This window comes from Salarias fasciatus, chromosome 9, assembly GCF_902148845.1.
Source record: "Salarias fasciatus chromosome 9, fSalaFa1.1, whole genome shotgun sequence".
Taxonomy (NCBI): domain Eukaryota; kingdom Metazoa; phylum Chordata; class Actinopteri; order Blenniiformes; family Blenniidae; genus Salarias; species Salarias fasciatus.
This window is the reverse complement of record NC_043753.1, coordinates 19,322,808-19,342,526: the sequence shown is the minus strand read 5'-3', so window position 1 is coordinate 19,342,526 and position 19,719 is coordinate 19,322,808. Positions and strand designations below refer to the sequence as shown.

General features: G+C 42.2%; 1 protein-coding gene and 1 pseudogene across 1 annotated transcript; one reads left to right on the top strand and one right to left on the bottom strand.

The window, feature by feature from the left end:
* Window positions 1-1,174: 1,174 nt before the first annotated feature.
* On the bottom strand, window positions 1,175-6,187 carry LOC115394753 (ATP-dependent zinc metalloprotease YME1L1-like; annotated as a pseudogene).
* A 2,850-nt stretch (window positions 6,188-9,037) lies between these two features.
* On the top strand, window positions 9,038-19,454 carry LOC115394752 (phthioceranic/hydroxyphthioceranic acid synthase-like). Its single transcript, XM_030100098.1, has 6 exons — window positions 9,038-9,098; window positions 10,377-10,530; window positions 13,079-13,239; window positions 13,347-13,553; window positions 13,675-13,856; window positions 13,938-19,454. The coding sequence occupies exons 1-6, from the start codon at window positions 9,038-9,040 to the stop codon at window positions 19,452-19,454; spliced, it is 6,282 nt and encodes a 2,093-aa protein (XP_029955958.1).
* Window positions 19,455-19,719: the final 265 nt, after the last annotated feature.

Sequence of the window (19,719 nt, the reverse complement as noted above, 5' to 3'; positions counted from 1 at the left end):
AAGGCTTGTTTCATGCAGCTGGCCTCAACAAAAGGCACTAATTACAGGATCAAGTTATTCAAAGGCAGCTGTGGAAAGACCTGCTTACAAGAAGCACATTCAAATGTATCGCTTTCAATGATTTTTTTTTCCAAGATAAAAAAACCTTTGTTTTAGCTACTACTAATCTACGAAGACATCTTTTGATCACAAAAACATATCTGATATATTCATTTTGAATCTTTTCTTGACACCGACCATAAATAACCTTTCCTTTTGTTTTGTTGTGAATATTGTAGGTATGTGTGAATATATTGTAGTCCTATAAATACACTGATCCTTGCTTGTAATGCTTGATAAAATGCTTGCAGTCGTTGCATATTTTCTGACATATAACCTAAGTGCTGAGGGCGAGATTTATGTTTTAACGAGTGTTTAACAAAGAGCTGTAGAAACCAAATGTAGGTCATCTTAAAAATTGAGCTCATCATCACGACTTTTTATGGTTTAAGAGATCACATCACCAATATAAACACAACCTCAAGCTTTACTTTATAACTGTCCTGATTTGGTTTGATAAAGCAGAGAAGACGTGTTGTTTATAGCTGTGACTGGCTTGATACAAAACACAGAATCTCACTGAGCTGTATTTACCATATCATGAAATTTCCTCACATGCCTCTAAAATTTAGAAAAGTTTTAAAAAATAAAGAATATTGGAAAGGTCAAGAAACAACAAAACCAAATGAATATCTCTTTGTCGATCACTACACAAACTCATAAGAGCGATCTTTATTTTTGCTTCAGGAAGGCCTAAACGCAAAGGGTCTAAAGGTCTAAAGCAGTGAACAGAAGCACCAAGCCACTCCTTTTTAAACACTTACAGTATATACACTCCTACCCGTCATCAGTCACAGGTCATTCAGGACGAATGGATCTCCCGCTGACTTCAAAGAAATAAGACACACCTTTGGGCACTTGAATAAATAAGAACAAAAAAATGCATCGTATGTATGGTAAAGCAAGAAAGATACAACAAATAGAGACAGAAATCTAATATGAGTTCAACAATTACACAGGGGTGTCACCTGCACCTTGCTACAGCAAAAGAGCACATTCTAGATTGAGGTACTTTAAGGTCCTATGGTGTTCACTAGTCTATGCAGATGAGAGAGACTGATCATTCATATCAACTCTGATGTATGAAAACACTCTGAAGGTCATTTGCTGTGAGAGTCGTCCATGATAAAGCATGTCTGTTGACTTAAGCGAACAATCATTTGTAGAATCAAACTTTTATTGTCATCTGATTAAATTAAAATTGCTTAAAAATTGCTGTGAACCCGACCGCCATCTCTAGAGGAAAGAAAGATGAACTGAAAAATGGAGGAAACATGGTCATTTCTCTGTTATCTGCACATCGACAACAGAGCCGATACAAACAAAAAAAAAAAGAATTAAATACAGGGCCTCCAAAAGGCCTGAGCTCATTCGCACAGCGTCATATTTACATGATTAAAGAGTGTAACAGGTCTACTGAGGTATCTAGTGGTCCAGGGATTTGCCCTCCAGCACCATCTGGATCTCTTTGGCATCAAGAGTTTCATATGTTAGCAGGGCGTCGGCCAGCTTCTTGTGCTCCTTGCTGTAGGTCTTCAGGATGTTTTTAGCGCGGTCGTATGAGTCCTGGATAAAAAAAAACAAGAAAAATATCAAAATAAATAAACTATACTTCAGTTAACAGTGAATTGAGAGCACTGAATTTGTCGGCGTTGGGCGTTCACCTTTAACAAAGCCCTGACTTCCTGTTCGATGGCTGCTTGTGTCTCGGGGCTCTGCTTGGAGACGTCTCCGTAGGTCATGACTCCGAGCTGCGAGAGAAAAACAAATTACATCCATGAGATGAGCAGAAGCTTGAAGTGGAATCCTTCAAGCTATTGAATCAATGACTTTATTTCATGTTGTATAATCACACAGTATGTCGTGGTATCGCTAAAGAAATGTAGTTTTGAGGCTGTTTTATCACTGTTGTCTGTAGCTTATCAAAAAATCTGATTTACTTTCATTTTAGTTGGAGACACTCACCATTTATTAAGATGGAGACTGATGAGAACTAATATGTAAAATTCATCACTCTAAATTGATTAGATTACTTTTTTTTTTTTTTACCTTATCACTCATGCCGAACCTGGTCACCATCATTTTGGCTATTTTGGTGGCGCCATCAAAGTCACTGGAAGCTCCTGAAATTCACCAAACAAACACAAAGCGTGTTAGTGCTGGCCAACAAACAACCCAGACGTTTAAGATGCTGTGATTAACTTGTGTAGTAAATGATTTTAATAAATTATATTGCTTCTGTTCACAAACACACATTATGTGCCGATGTTCAAGATAAAAACCAACATTATCATGCATGTCTGGTTTGTAAAGCCAATCAAAGTCGTGCTACTATAATAGATTACGGCACTTAGCACTACCTTTACTCGTAATATGGTATATGTGGCCTCACAAATCTTATGACTAAAGCAGCTTTGTTGTTTCCTGCACCTGTGGTAATATAGTCATCCCCAAAGATGAGCTCCTCTGCTACTCGACCGCCCATGCTGACGTCCATCTGAGCCAGGAGCTGAGCTCGTGTCTCACTCCAGCGGTCGTTCTCGGGGAGCATGGACACCTGGAGGACCGAAGGAACAGAAGAATGTGTTACAAGTAAATAAACTTATGGATAAATGACATTCTGTAAAGTAAATTTCTAGAGCTCACATGTCCAAGAGTTGGTCCTCTGGGCATGATCGTGGCCTTATTGATGGGCATTGCATCTTTCGTGTAATAGGCAACGATGGCATGACCAGACTCATGGTACGCAGTAATTGTCTTGTTCTTTTTGTCGATTTCTACACTCCGCCTCTCGGGGCCTGTCATGAACATGATACACAAAGAAGAAATGGTTTCCAATCAAAGGTCTCATCCTGTTTTGTGCACAGATCAGTAATATAATGAGAGATGTGCTGTGGAGCAGATCAAAGCATTGTGTGTATTCACCCATGAGGATCTTGTCCTTTGCGAACTCGAGGTCCTTCATTGTCACCATCTCTTTCCCGTCCACAGCTGCCTTCAGGGCAGCCTGGTTGACCAGGTTCTCCAGCTCCGCGCCAGAGAATCCCACCGTGCCCCGGGCAATGATCTCTGCCTCAACGGCTGTGAATCAATACACAATGTCTTCAAAGCACTGATCACAGACAAGTGTGTCCTTCACAGCAAAAGCCAACAAAGACACTCTCTGAGGAGGAACCTGGGTTGCTTATCTAACATTTGATCAGTGCGTGAAAGGGTAAAAAAAAATTAACAAATTCCAAAGTCTGAACTATTCTTCCTAATATTAAAGAGTATTTCACAGTCAAACCTACCAGGATCCACTTTGATCTTGGAGAGATACCAGTTGAGGATTTCTGTGCATCCTTTCACATCGGGGCGAGGCACCGTCACCTGCATGTCAAACCTTCCAGGCCTGACCAGCGCACTGAACAGCAACAACGATCCAGCAGTTATTAGGACTAAAATTTTATTTTATTTATTGTATAAAACAAAACTACAAATCTGACTTTACAATGAAAATCTGATTTAATGACAGCCTTACATCTTATATACTTAAGTTGCATTTTCTTAAAAATTCTGAATTGTGAACGTACTTATCCAAAGCTTCAGCAAAGTTGGTAGCACCAATAACGATGACGCCCTCATTTGGTTTAAATCTGCAAAACAGCAAAGCAATTGATCAGTATCGTGGATCATCCTTTGGAGCCTTTTCTTCTTCACAAACTTTACTTGAGAACAAACTGACCCATCCATTTCAGCCAGCAGCTGGTTGATGGTTTGTCTGGAGTACGGATGCATCGGAGACTCAATCCTTTTCCCGCCCACGCTGTCCAGCTCGTCAATGAAGATGACACAGGGAGCATTAGCCTCCTCTGCAAGCCACAAAAAAAGGAAAAAAAAAAAATCATCATTTTTCTAGACATATCTTCAATAGTTGCACTCTTTTTCTCAAATGAGGCGAGCTTACTGAATAAGTTCCTGATTCTGCTCGCACCGACGCCCACAAACATCTCATCAAACTCGGATCCGGAGGCGTAGTAGAAAGGAACGTCGGCCTCCCCGGCAACAGCTCGAGCCAGGAGAGTCTTTCCAGTGCCGGGCGGACCAACAAGAAGGATCCCTGAGAGGACAGAGGACAAGGAGATCAATCAGCATCTGAATAAAACACCACTTTTAATCAACTATGTGTTGTTGTGAACCATAAAAAACAAAGGATGATACCTTTCGGCAGCTTTCCACCCAAAACGGTAAATTTCTGGGGATTTTTCAGAAACTCAACAACATCTTGTAGCTCATTCTTTGCCTCCTCTACTCCTTTGACGTGCTCAAACGTCACATTTTTCATCTGAATGGGGTCCACTGAAGAGTCCAGACCAGATGTTGTGCGGAACCTCACTGTGAAATCAGTGAAATTACAGGTTGAGGGTTTGTTTTTCCAAAGTCTCATAATAATCATACAATAGAATGGCTGGTTATAGCAAAGGTTAACACTTATTTTGTTTTTTTAAATATTTTCTATAAGTATTCATACAGCTGTATGCAACAGAATAATCAAACGCTACATGCACACTACACTGGGCTTTATAATTACAAGATAAATCCATGTGTACAAGGTGATTCGTAATTCTTCTGCTGAAAATAAACTCCAATGAAACACATTTCACTTTATACCATTGGAGACAGTGACGGCCTTCAATGAGTCGCAGTGTGCATGTAGTGTTTTGCTTTGATTCGCAAGCATAAGAAAGAATGAAAACTGAAACAAACCAGCGTCAGAAAAGGAGCCTTTACCCGAGAGAAAAGGGGTTCTTGACAAACCATAAATGCCGACAAGAAGAAGGACCAGCAGGATCAGCCTGGTTCTCCTAAGTGAGTCTGTTAAAGGCAGAGATCAGTATTATTACTCTACAATCCAGCTGCACTGCCATCTACAAGCAATCTGCTTCTACGGTCACAATGATTGCAAGGGACTCTCTTGACTAGATAAAGGTTTCTCTTGCCTTGTGTTTTCTGAGTGAAGGCTTGAGACCTCATGAATCCCTCAGTGAAGCCTGTCTTGAAAGCCTCTTCCTGCTTTTCTGGAAGGTTATTTTGTGAGATAATTCTATCTGACTGAAAATGAGCCATCCTGAGCATACCTTCATGAAAGTCGGAGTGCAGGCATCAGATTCAGTATAACCATTGTAACCAGACTCTGTTCATCTGGTCTTCGATCTCAGTGTCTTAAAACCTCGACTCTGGACCCAAACTATCAAGACAGACACATGAGAAATCATGAATCAATCAAATCCACCACTGTATCTGTTTCACGATGAGTGAATTCAGTTCCTTACCAGGCAAAAAGTGTAGATTTGAGCAAACTTCTCTCAGAGGACTGTGATACTGTCTGTGGAATAATGGTGGGGCAAAACCTCCAGCACGCCTGTGTGAAAACCCTGTGGGACAAATTTTAAACAAATCAGATGTTTCAGGCAAAAGGAGGATGTTAAAGGAGTGTGAAATTGTGAAAAAAGTGAACCATATGCTGCTTACCGTGCTTGTTTTGAAAGAAGCTGTTTGTGTGACTGGTCTTCCATATCGAAGGGACACCAGGAGCTTCGTCCTGTCATGGTGTGAGGATGGAAGGACCCACGCGCAGGCAGTCAGGCAGAGTTCGGCTTGCTTATTTCCAGGATGCAGGGAAACAGGAATGCAGAGCTGAGGTGCAGGCAGGGACACAGAGCACACGGACAACCCACAACGAATCGACACGACACACCAGGGTAGCAGGGCTTAAGAAGAGGGCAGGACAGGTCATACCCATTAGGGCGGTAACGAGGGGCAAGAGAACATGAGGAGCAGACAAACACAAAACAGGACCCGAGCGCCCCCATCAGGTGGCAGGGGCACTGGGCGTGACACCTCTGGTCCCGGTGAGTACAGCAGCCTGCTGACCAGCTCGTCCAGCTGACTCACTCTGACCTCTGACAGGCCCAGCTCCCTCAGACTCACACTGGGCTGTGGAAACACAAGCAACAGTCACTTATCTTCACTTATGGTTAGCATTCATTAATGCAATCATCGCTGCTTAATGTGAAAATCACCTTACGAGTTCACTAGTTACAGGCATGTTCTCCCGCTAGCGAACGAATGATTTGGCTTTTTTTTTTTTTTTTGGTTGTTTGTTTTCTATCAAAAGCATTTATACTATTGATTTAGTTCTGTGCAGGCCTTTTGTATTAGGAATACAACTGCATTTATTTGTTCAAAATTGTTCAAAATAAATTAATGAATTAATTAATAAATTGATGTCGGTCAGTTCAGACAACAAATTTTGAACATTGAACATCGCCCTCTTGTGGACATGATATACAAACTTTACTTTGCCCCACTCAGCTTGCCTGCTCTTCTGGTTGTGGCCCTCATGGACAGGCGTTGAGAGGCAGTGGAGGTCAGAGGGTCATATCTCTACCTTTCACACATGATGTTGTCGATGAGCGATTTAATCATATTCTCAATAACACTTTCAATCTCGTCTTACCTGGTTGTAAACTTAATTTTTTTTATTTTGCATAAGTCTTTCTTTCAAACAATTCAAAATTAAAACACTAAAAAAAGAAAGGAATACACATCCAAATGGTAAAATGGTAAATGGACTACACTTATATAGCGCTTTTTCATCTGCATTAGCAGAGACCAAAGCGCTTTACACTGCATTATCACCAGAGTTGGGGTCCGTTACTCAAAAAAGTAAAGAGTTACCGTTACTCGTTACTTTTGAAAAAAGTAGTGCCTTACACTACTTGATTACTCCATGGAAATAGTAACGAAGTTACACTATTCGTTACTGCATAGTGCTGCGCGGAGCTGTGCTCCGGTATATCCTTCCACGGAGCACTGCGCATGCGCAGATCTGTGTATAAAACGTTATTTTAACTTATTGAAAAGAAAAGACGTCTTTTAAAATGTTTTATAGCCATTCGGATTTACTTCACGTGCTAATACACCGTCCCCTGGACCACTGGAAGGAGTGTTTTGTCTACTTTTGTAGTCCGGCTCTGATTGACTTCCAGCTAAGCTTCGAGCTAAGCTACTGCGATGCTAACAGCTGGGAACCAGAGACACAAGGTATTTATGAGCTTGTCTAAATTTGTCAATGATAGGGAAAGGGCGTGGGTCCCTAATCCTCGGAGTATTCATTTAAACGGGGCATTTACAGTAGGAGGGAGTGCAGTGTTGTCAGTGGGGCACAAATTTTTATAAGGCAACCAATTTTACTTTGACGGTTCCATCAGCCCTGACCCAGAAGAGATAGTGTGTTGTTGCTCGTATGGCCACCGTTCCATCTACTGGTGGTAATAAAAAGAACTCCGCTTAAATAATAATATTTTGGTTGCTCTATTTGCAGTCATTGTAAAAGTAACGATCGTAGCGTTTCATTTGTAACGTTAGTTTAACTACCAATCTAGAAGGAGTAGTGCCGTTACACTACTCGTTCCCATCAAAAGTAATTTAACTACTTGTAACGCTCGTTACTTGTCGTTACATACCCAACTCTGATTATCACATTCACCCATTCACACACCAGTGGAGGCGGCTGCCATGCAAGGCGCTCAGTCCATCCACCGGGGGAAATTCAGGGTTCAGTGTCTTGCCCAAGGACACTTGGACATGCAGACAGGAGGAGACAGGAATCAAACTAACAACCTCCCAGTTGTCAGACGACTGCTCTCCCCACTGAACCACAGCCGTCCAAATGAGAAAAAAAGAAAATATTGAAGAGACAACACAATTTGCCCTCAATTTGTGTAAATCTGGTTTTACATGATTGAAAGGGTGAAGTAGGATTTAATAAGCAGTACAACATGGTGTTATGATCTCAGTATAACTGTAAAAAGTTATTATAGCAGCAGCAAACTAACTCATACCTCATCAATCTCCTGAGGGAATTTACTTTCCCATATTGACCAATCCGATTTCTCGGTTGCGGCCACATCGTGGCGCTCCAGGGTCTTCCTCAGGGATGCATGGTTGTGACAGGTCGGCTGTGGGATTCAAATTTGTGAAATCCTAATTCCAAGTCCTCTTCTCTAACATCTCGACTGCCTCTGCCCACAAAAACTAATATAAATGCAGCCAAGAAAGGAACAAGACAGTCACTCAGATTGTTACTCGTTTGCCTTTCATTTATACTGGACAACAGAAAATGGTCAAATGATCTTGAACGTGCAGTATTCTTATTCAACAGATTCCATTTGTTCATCATGATGCTGTGCTCCACTTTCAGTGACAGGAAATCTCCCAGTGTTATCATAAGATAACACATCTGCAGTTATTGTTGCATCTTGTGATCAAAGGGCCAGATTGTATAATAGATGTTACAAAATCACGTGGCATAATAGGTCAAGGTTCCATTTTTGGCCTATCTCTTTTTTACAGTTTGGACATTAGCATTGCCACTAATGTTTAAATTATAATAGCAAAACTTTTTTTTTCCATTGGATGTAAAATATGCTGCATTTTTGTATTTCACATGTGAAAATGTGACAGGATTGGAAATTGCTTTAAAACTGTTGACATACTTTAATGGACCTGCCCCCACACTGTCATATAATTCACTGGTGATGAAACCTTCACATATCACTGAATCATTTCCAAGATGCCATAAATATGTGTACTGGAGTAATTCATCTCCATGGACACGTACACAATCTATCATAAATGTTTAATAAAGAAAAGCAGCCGGCTATAACAATCAGTTGCAGGTCCTGCAGTGATACCACCACTCAGGGAACCTGAAAGCAGAATGGATTTAAGGAACCGCTGCTGCTTTACTCAACTGTTACTGATCTAATTACACTACTTTTCTTGAGCCTTATTTCTGCTCTGCTGCAGCCTAAGATTACCTGGATAATTATCATGACAGTGACGACGCAGAGTATTTTTGATTTTTTACTGTTTTCCTCAGTGACGTTCTCTCATGATGGAAGAAGCTGAAGATGGTATTGCTGTGGTGGGAATTGGATGTAACTTTCCAGGAGGTAAGCAGAACTCCAAGCTAACAGGAAATCAGAGGAAAGGCGTACACAGTGATACCTGGAGTCAAACTTCATATAACTTCAATATTCTTGATGTGAAGTAGGAGCTCGAACCGTGCTACCGTCATACTGGCCCTAATTTATATTGAAAAAAAAAACATATTGAATATCACTGACAACTAATTTGTTCATTTTTTTCATTTTGAGATACTATCTTTTCTATGACAGTAAAATGAATAAGAGACCAAAAAGACTTGAAATATTTAGATTGTGCTGTGATAAATCCAAAATATGAGGAAATGTTGCTCTTTAAATCAGTTTAAAGGAAAAAAATTAACTTTTCGGTGTGGTTGTTCATTAAAGGTGCATTAAGGAGTTTTACAACCTTAAAAATACTTATTTTCCACCAAAAATATGTTACACATTTTTAATGATGTGTACAATGAGCCCTGACATATTCATTACAAGTACCTCTAACAGCGCTAAATTGTCACTTGAAAGCTGCAGTTCCGGTCCGGCACCAGAATTTTTGTGGGGAGAATTTGAAAGGAATGACGTAATGCACGCTCCGGCTGTTAGGTTTCATTTTGTCCGCCATTACTCCGCCAGATGCTTAGTGAGCAACAACTGAGCAGGAGCTTCCAGAAAGTAAGAAAAGACTGGCTTCCAGCACTGCCACAGCTCCAGCACAGACTCCACCAGGTAAAAGAAACTTAAATCTTACTTGAGCGCTACTAAACGAGCGAAGACGAAGTTTCCCTCTTCCGTGCACGCAAGCCACAGGGACGAGTTTTTCACTAAGCTGCATTACGCCCAAGGCCTGCAGGGGGTGCTGTTTCGCATAAAACGTGCAAACTCCTTAATGCACCTTTAAATTACAACAACAAATGGATGCAGAGAATTACAGCAGGATATGTCTGTTTCTGTGGCCCCATGTAATGTATATCAAGGAAAATGTACAATTTTTATTTGGGACATATCTGAAAGTTGGCATTTTGACAGTGTGTTCGTTTGAGACAGGATTGATGAGATTAAATCTTTGCTCAATCTTCGAAATCACTGATTCAATTCAAGACATTTCAACAGGAAAAGTGAAATCCACTTTTTACATGTGGTCCCATGAGCAAGGCTGCATGACCCTTCATGAATCTTCAGAATGGGTCAAAAGCCAAGGACAAAATCTCTCTGGTACCACTGAGTCCGAACAATGCAGAATGTCTTTCTTTCTAAATGGATAATCGTGTTTAAATTTTGTTCAAACTGAATCATGCTCTTTTGCAGGGGAGGGGCTCGACAACTTCTGGAAGGTTCTACTGGAGGGGAAAAACTGCGCTGTGCAAATTCCCAAAGAGAGGTTTGACGTATCCAGCTGGTATGACCCAGATGACAACAAGGCAGGAAAATCCCGCACAGCCAAGGCTGCCCTCATTGATGGGTACGTCTTTAAACTCTGACAGGAAACAGATTCAGATAGTCATAATTACATATGTTTAACATAATATAGTGCATGTTCTCATTGGACTTTTCAGAAGTTTCTATCATTCATGAGAATATTTTTTAAGTATTTCACTTGTAAAGTGTTTATTACTTTTTATTGACTTTGGATTGGATCTAAAATTTACGCGTACAAGTCGCATTTATCAGACAGATAGAAAGGAGCATGTTTTATCTTTCTCAGTTAACAGAGTGAACTTGCTGAAAACAAATTGATCAAAACCTTAAAAAAATATTTCAATTCATTACTTTACTCAGCAATAATTCATGGATTTATTAGAAGTGAAGTTGAGAAATGCACACATTAAACTGAAAATAAAAAGTTGTACAATTACATACTTTAAACAAATCAATGAAAAAGCTGCTTATTACAACAATATAAAAGCTAGGGTTGGCGATTTGAATGAGTGTGATGTGCTGCGGGCACATCGTGGTTTTTTTTATGGACAGTTTCACGTTTTTTTTTCCCCCCTTCAGATATTTAGGGAATATTTATCCTGTTTATATTTATCCTAACAATGAGATACATTTTTTTAAATACTGGTTAAAATGATCTTTATGACCCGATGGGAAGCAATTCATAGCGTGTTTTTAAAGTAGTTTGGAAAATATCCGCTATCTACAGCAGGAGTAAAACGGGACAAACAGCAACCAATAGTCTTGAGGGGACACCTTTTTTTATGTAACCAGGTTAACCCATGGTTAAAAGTGTCTAAAGTTTTTTTTCTTTTTTAAAAAAAAGGAGCTCATTACTGGAAAATGTTTGAAAAATTAAAAAGAAGAAAAGAGAATGTAGTTCATGTCTTGTGAATATGAGAATTTCATTATTTGATTTGATTGTTTAAAGTGTTCTAAGTATTATGAGTGCCTTATTGCCATTTAAAACTGTGTTTTGAATGTGTATTTTATTTTGAAGGGTCACTGGGTGAATCGGAAGTACTGTGTGTGTTTTTGAGACAAATGGGGAAAGCTGATTGGTCGTTTGAGGGGCAGAGGAACGAGTTGGGCTAAGGAGCAGCAATGAACAGGGATGGAGAAAACGGGTGGAAAGAAAACGGACGAAATAGATGCATGTGTGGGATTATCTGTGGATTTTCTACTCGAAAGTCGGCTGAAGAGATTCCGAATCCATGTACTTTTGGGTGTAAACGGACTGAGGACTTCCAGCACGGAGTTTTTGTATCGTTTATCCTGCCGTGGACTCAGAGGCGCTGTGTTTTCACTGGAGAAGTGGATCAATTAAGGCCGCCACTGACACGCGGTGTTTGCTGCTGACCAAGGAGCGGACTTTCAGCCAAGTTAGTTACTGGAACAGTGAGTACCACGGGCTGCAGAGTGGCGTTTTTCCCGAGGAGGTGGAGGAGTTTCCATGGCTGCTCCTGACCGTCGCTGGGCTGCTGCTGCTGGCTGGTGACTGGGAGGTGAGGGAGCCTGGGCCTGCGCACGTGCTGAGGCCTGCAGTCTGCAGAGGCCTGCATCCGGCTAAGGCCTGCATCCTGCACTCGGGACCAAGGACTGGTGTTCATCAGGGAGTTCTCTGCCCAAACGGTACCAACTTTTCTTTTCAGTGCTCTTCAGAGTGAAGCAGCCATTCAGTTTTAGGCCACACCGCACACGAGCCTCGCTTCAGGCCTGCAACGGAACTTTTAATTTGAGGTCTGTGTGTGTGTGCAGTGTGAGAGTGGGCCCACTGAGTTTTTTTTTTTTGTTTTCATTTGCATTTGATGGACTTAATTGATTGGTTGGTTGACTGTGGGAGAGGGGAGATTCTATTCATTGTTTATTGTGCATTGTTATTTGTGGCTAAAGGTTTAATACAGTTTGGTTGTTTGAAACTTGAGAGAGTGACGGCTGGTCATTAAATTTCATTGGTCTTTCTATTTGTTTCAGCTCAGTTAAAAAAAATTACAACTCAAGCACTTTTAAAACAAAATAAATTAGTATAGAAGAACTCAGGGCCCTCCCCATAAGTATATGCGGAATAGAGGGGCTACATTTAAACCAATCAAATCCCTTCGCTGATCGACTTGCCCCCTGCGCGTACATGTACGCGTGCACTGACCCTGGTTCAGTGCGCGCGTGGGTGCTCTTGTGGGTAAAAGGACGGAGCGTCGTTGCAGAATGGCGGAGACGAATGTTTGGGGGTTTACTCACCGTTCAGTGTGCCATACCTTGGCGTTGTGCAAATAAAGAAAAACGAAGCGCTGAGGACAGGAACGCATTGGACGCGGAAGTGCCGCGCGCGAACGTCTCCGCGTCTCCGCTCCCAACAGGAGCTCCTCCAATGGGGTGGGAGCTGGGCGGAGCTAGCTAGGCGGAGCCTTGGGGAGGTGCTACATGCTAATGCTAGTTTTCCAAGATCGCCAACCCAAGCTTTAATATTTGCAATCAGTTGCTTTGACCCCTGCTCTGCACAGAGAAATATTGAAGGTGAATTTCAAAAATCCACAACATAAAATGTCGAAATATTGTTTTCTGAACATTTGCAGGTACAATGAGTTCGACCACAGGTTTTTTGGTATCAGTGACAAGGAAGTGGAACAAATGGATCCGCAACAAAAACAGCTCCTGCAGTGTGTATACCGGGCTTTGGAGAATGCAGGCATTCCTATGGAGAAGGCCAGCGGAACAAGGACAGGAGTGTTTTTTGGTGAGACAATGACAAGAACTTCTCAGATAACAATGGAATTAATTTTGATAATATGTAAAGTAAAAAATGATCAGGAAATAAATGTTTTTCATTGTTTTCTGTTGTAGGCATAATGAACAGAGATTATGAAAAAAACGCAGCACATGTACATCCGAGTGTGATCAACCACTGGTCAGGCACAGGGTTTGCTATGAGCATTGCAGCAAACAGAGTCTCCTACATCCTCAACTTTACTGGACCCTCATTGTCCATAGACTGTGCCTGTTCATCATCTCTTGTTGCACTGCATCTTGCCTGCCAATCCATTAAACTCGGTCAGTATATTGTCTGACAGAACTTAAACTTGGAACGAAAGTCACTCCAGCAGCAGAGTAGATTATTGACAGCATGGCATCAAACATTATTGAGGAAAAGAATTCTTCTCTCTCTTATCAGGTGACTCTGAGATGGCTGTATGTGGAGGAGTCAGCTGCATTATTGAGCCAAGACTATTTGTTGCACTCAGCAAGGCCAGGATGATCTCCCCTGATGGCACCAGCAAACCTTTCTCCAGAGGAGCAGATGGCTACGGCAGAGGGGAGGGCTGTGGGGTTGTTCTCCTGAAGCCCCTTAAAAAGGTGTGAATATAGAAAAAAATAAAGAAGTAACAGTTGTTACGTTACTTTCAGCTTGATTGGTGCCATGATATTTCTTCCCAGGCTCTCCAAGACTGTGATAATATCTGGGGTGTCATCAGAAAAACAGCAGTAAACCAAGATGGACACTCTGTCACTCCAATCACCAAACCCTCCATGACACAACAAGAGGAGCTGCTCAGAAGGGTCTATTCAGTTTCCGACCTGGAAAATGTCCAGTACATAGAAGCACATGGGACAGGAACTCAAGCTGGAGACCCAACAGAGGCAGGGAGCATTTCAAATGTCATTGCTAAAGCCAGACCTCCTGGTTCAAAGCCACTGTGGGTTGGCTCTGTGAAGAGCAACATTGGACACACTGAATCTGCAGCTGGAGTGGCCGGACTCATCAAGGTTCTCCTGATGATGAAGCATAAGACCATTGTTCCCTCAGTTTTCTACTCTGATGACAGTTCCAGTGTAGATGCCAAATCCTTGAACATCAAAATTCCCCAAAAAACAGAAAAGTGGAAAACAAGTAGAGTAAGAACTGCTGGAGTAAACAACTTTGGCTTTGGAGGGACAAATGCACACGCCATTGTCACACAGCACATGCAACCATGTGCTGAGCAAAAAATTGATGAAAGGCAAGTGAACTACTTTGTCACATCAGCCAATTCATTGAAATCCCTTTCTATGACTATGGAAGACACCATCAAACAGCTGGAGGCAGATGAGGAAGTTCACCTACAGTCATTGTGTTACACATCAGCCTGCAGGAGAAGCCACCAAAAACATAAATTCAGAAAAGTCATTGAGGCATCATGTGTTACTGACGTTAAGGAGAAACTGAGAGCTTCTGTTGGAAAAAATGTCACCCCAGCCTCCTTGGAGTCGAAGTTGGTTTTTGTGTTCTGTGGTAACGGTCTCACTTACCACGGTATGTGCAAGCAGCTCCTGGAAAAAGAGCCTGTGTTCAGAGAAAAGATTGCTGAGATTTCACTGTGTTTCCAAAGTCTGGCCAGTCTTAACATTCTGAAGACACTTGAGAGTGAGACTCAGAGTCGTGATTTTAACAATCCAGATGTTATTCAGCCTCTTCTCTTTGCTATCCAGGTGGGGATTTCCACCTTACTGAAGCATTGGGGGGTGAAGCCTGATGCAGTCCTTGGGCACTCTGTTGGTGAAGTTGCAGCTGCTCACTGTTCTGGCCTCTTGTCTCTTGAAGATGCAGTGAAAGTCATATATTTCCGGAGCACTCTCCAGAGGAAAGTCACAGGAGGGACGATGCTTGTGGTCAGCAACATGCCTGTTTCAGAGGTATCATCTTTTCTTCCTCCCTACGCTGGTAAAGTTTGTGTCGCTGCTTTCAACAGTCCTCAGTCTTGCACCCTTTCTGGTGATGCAAGTGCAATTGAGAACCTCCAGAAGGAGCTACATAACTCAGCTATCGGTCCAAATCTGTTCCTCCGCCTGCTTGATGTTCCCACTGCCTACCACAGCCACATGATGGACCCCATCCTATCAGATATTCAAAAGGCAATTGGCTCCTTGCACATGAATGAGCTTAACACAGAGTTGTTTTCAACAGTAACAGGCAAGGAAGTTCAGCAGGGAGATTTCTGCACAGGCAAGTACTGGGCCCGAAACATTCGTAAGCCAGTGGCTTTTGAGCAGGCAGTGAGGTCAGTAGCTAAAGATAAGAGGAGCTTAGTCTTTGTAGAAATCGGGCCAAGAAGGGCACTGCAAAGAAACATCATGGAAACTCTGGGAAATGGCACAGCTGTTCTTGCCTCTGTGTTGCCAAACAAAGATCATGAATCAGTCAGGTCTGTTGTTTCTCAACTTTTTGAACTCGGTGCTCCAGTAGACTGGAACACTTTCTACAGGGGCTATGAGACGATGCCACTGTCTTTCCCACGATACCAGTTTGATTGTTCAGATAGAGATGTTATCATTGGAGCAGCACAGACAAATACACAAAGTGACCACCCAGTGCTCCATCAGACAGGAAGTGGAAGCAACATTTTCACTTGTGATCTGAAGTCTGAATCCTCTTCTTACTTGAAAGAGCACAAGCACAATGGGATACCCATCATCCCTGGTGCTTTCTATGCTGAGGTGGGTTTAGCTGCATTCATGGTAGCTGCAAAACCAAAAGTGCCCCTCAATTCTGTTCAGCTGAGTGTCAGTTTTCACAACCTGTTTGTGTTGAGTCAGAAATCACCTGAACTCAAAGTGCAACTTGAACAAAAAGACCAAGAAACCACATTCACTATACTTTCCCCTCCTGCTGTGTATGCATCAGGCACTGTTGTTTTGAATGAAGAGAGGCTGCTTGAGGAGTCATGCATTTCACTGACCTCCATCCAGAAACGATGCACATCTGTTGTGAACTTTAAGGAGTTCTATGGCTATCTCTCTCAGGCTGGCTTCCAATATGGGGATGTATTCCAAAATAAAGCAGACATACATTATGGAGAAGAACTGAAGGAGGCTTTTGCACCCATCTCAGTCCCTGAGGAACTGACGTCTCAATTCTATGATTACCACATTCATCCCGTTGTGTTGGATTATCTGATGCAGCTTCTTCCAGTTACAGTTGAACACATCTTTGCTGGTAGACCAGGATTTCCTGCCAAAATAGGAAGTCTGAAAGTGTTTGAACCCTTGCAAAAGGAGATGATTGTTTATTTACGAGCCACTGATGTGGGCACTGATCACTTTGAGGTCTGTGGCTGCTTTGCAGACAGGGAAGGGAGAGTGTTGGTTGAGGTTAAGCATGTGATGATCAAATACCTTGGCAGCCACTCTCATGTTGTTGAAGAGTATTTCTACCACAATGTCTTCAGTGTAATCCCTGGTTTCAGTCCTGCTCCTCCTCCAAAGGCCCTGGTCTTCTGTGACCCTATTGGGATTGCTCAAGGTTTGCAACAGCATCTGGACTCGAATTCCAGATATGTATCATTCACACATGCAAAACACATTTTGAGCAGTGGGTTTCCTTCTCTGTTGGAAAATCTCAACATCACAGATATTGAGAACAACTTTGATGAGGTCTTGTTTCTCTGGGGCAAAGAAAACCTCACTTCACATGGTGCCGATGTTGTTCTTCAGAACTTGACAAGCTGCTGTGAGGTTTTCCGCCAAATTGTCCTTCAGCTGAAACAAATCCATTTCCCAAAATCAATTAGAGCAGTAACATATTGTTCATCTGACATCACCGTAGACCACATAAATCCAGGTTTTGCTCTGGTTGGGATGACAAGATCTTTCGCTGCGGAGATACCAGAGCTTTCTTTTCAGCTCATTGATATGAGCACTGTCTCTGCCAAGGACATCGAGGCACTGTCTGAGGTCCTCGGGTCATATCCTTGCAGCAGCTACCCAGAGTTAGTGGTAAAAGATGGACAGATATTGAAGCCTTCCATTGTCCGTACCCCTCCAGAAACTACTGACAGTTCAGAGGGCCATTACAACTCTTCAATGCCTGAAACATGTGTCTTTCAAACAAATGATGCATACAGTATGACTAAAATCAGTGCCATTCGCTTTGAACTGGATGCCAAGGAAATGAGTGACACATCAGTGGAAATCCAACCGAAGAAACTGTGTGTCCATACATCTGATTATTTCCCTGTCAGTGCCTCCCATCTAAAATTTGGTCAGACATTGTACTGGAACAAGCATTCATCTCAGAAACACAAGCTGCTTGCTCTTGACTTCAGTGGGACTGTTACAGCAGTGGGAAAAGATGTGAGGAAACTGAAAGTTGGAGACCGTGTTGCTGTATGTTATCCTGTGGTGGCTACTAGTAAGGTGAGAGTCCCAGAAGATGTTTGTTACCGCACCAAAAGGTTCCCATATCTTGAAAAAACACCAAATGTTTCCCACTTTGTCCTCACATGGGAGATTGTTCATCAAGCATTGCCAAGAGCCAATTATCAAAATAATTTAGGGATCCTTTGCTCAGGGCTTAAATCTGCTCTGTTGAAGGTTTTGGCATGTGCTTGTACCAAATCTGGCTGGAATGTAACAGTTGGCATACAGTGCAATGACTCTTTTGTCGATGTCAAGCACATGGAAGCATGTGTCATCTTGCCTCCGTTGGATGAATCCCTGACTGCTAAAGTTTCGACATTTCCAGGCATTCAACATGTTGTGATCGTCTGTGAATGTGCAACGCAGGATGTGAAAACTCAGGAAGTGATTGAAAGCTTAAAAGACAGTGTTCATGTACACACAATCCAGGTATCAGATATTTTCAAAAAGGGATACCTGAGAGCACACAAGCCACACATTCAACACTGGTTGAAGTCCCTGAATTTTGACAGGACTCTTCGAAACTTTACTTTTCAGTGTGAAAAGTCTGGAAGCAGATGCCTTGATTCAGAGAAACCACAGTCATACTTTCGCTCAAAGAAACTGGCTGTAGTGACTCTAGAAAAGGCTGATGACCGGAAGCTGTCTGCCATTCCACTGTTGCCAACAAACACACTGCTTTTTCGAAAGAGAGCCGTGTATATAGTCTCAGGAGGTCTTTCAGGTCTGGGCTTTGAAACTGTAAAGTTCATTTCTCAAAGAGGCGGTGAGTACATCGTAATACTCTCAAGGAACAAACCAAAACCTGATGTACAGCAAGAGATACTCAACGTGGAGAAACAGTGTGGCAACAGCATCACCAGCATGGAGTGTGACATATCTGTTTCTGAGCATGTGCACAAGGTTATTTCTGCCATCAACCTTAAGTTTCCCGGTTGTCCGATTAGGGGGGTGTTTCACAGTGCAGTTGTCTTGCGTGACGGGCTGATTGAAACTCTTGACAGATCTCTGTATGAGGAGGTTTTTAGACCCAAAGTGAATGGTGTCCTGAATCTGCATCATGCAACGCAGAAGTGCAAGTTGGACTATTTTGTGTGCTACTCCTCCATCTCTGCTTTTCTGGGAAATGCATCCCAAACAAACTATGCAGCAGCCAATACTTTTTTAGACCTGTTTTGTCAGTACAGGCGCAAGCTTGGGCTGCCTGGACAGTCTATCAACTGGGGTGCCCTGAACCTCGGCTTGCTTTTGAACAAAGAACATTTCCAGCGATTTCTGGAGGCAAAAGGCATGATGGTTTTAGATGTGCCTGAAGTCCATAAAAGCTTGGAGCAATGTCTTGTGCTCAACCGACCCCAACAAGCTGTGTGCAGGTTTCATTTCAGAAACATCCGCTACAACATCCTCTCTCAAAATAGATTCCTGACAATGCGTCTGTCAGCATTAGTTGAGGAGTTTTTCCAAAAATCCAAAGAGATGGAGCATGAAGATATAAAAGCTGATGTTGTCTCACCAAAACTCTATGTGATCTCTCTGCTCAGTGAGACCATAGGCCTGGAGCAGGGTGAGCTGGGAGATGACACAAATCTGTCCTCCTTGGGCATTGACTCCATGCAGGCCATGACTCTGCAAAATCTGATCTTTCAGGAGAGAGGTGTGAATGTGCCTTTGGTGAAACTGTTGGATCCTGATGCTACAATATCAACAGTGATCACCATACTGAGTGAAGCAGCTCAGGGTGTGCATGACAGTGAAATTGAAGAGTTTTCTCCAGCTTAAGACAGAGATGATCTCTCCACCAGATTATAAACTCACACACAGAAGCAAAATAGAATCAGTCATCAGAGCATCATGATCCTGAATTGATGAAAAATGTGATGAGTACTAATGGTGTCGATGATTCGACTAACGATTCGATGATTCATTCGAAGGGGCCTGATTTGACTGCCAATCATACAGTCGAAGCATTGAAAAAATGTGGTTATGAAACGAGGACCATTCCATTACAGTTGTATGGGGGTGCTGAATGACTGATTTTACATAG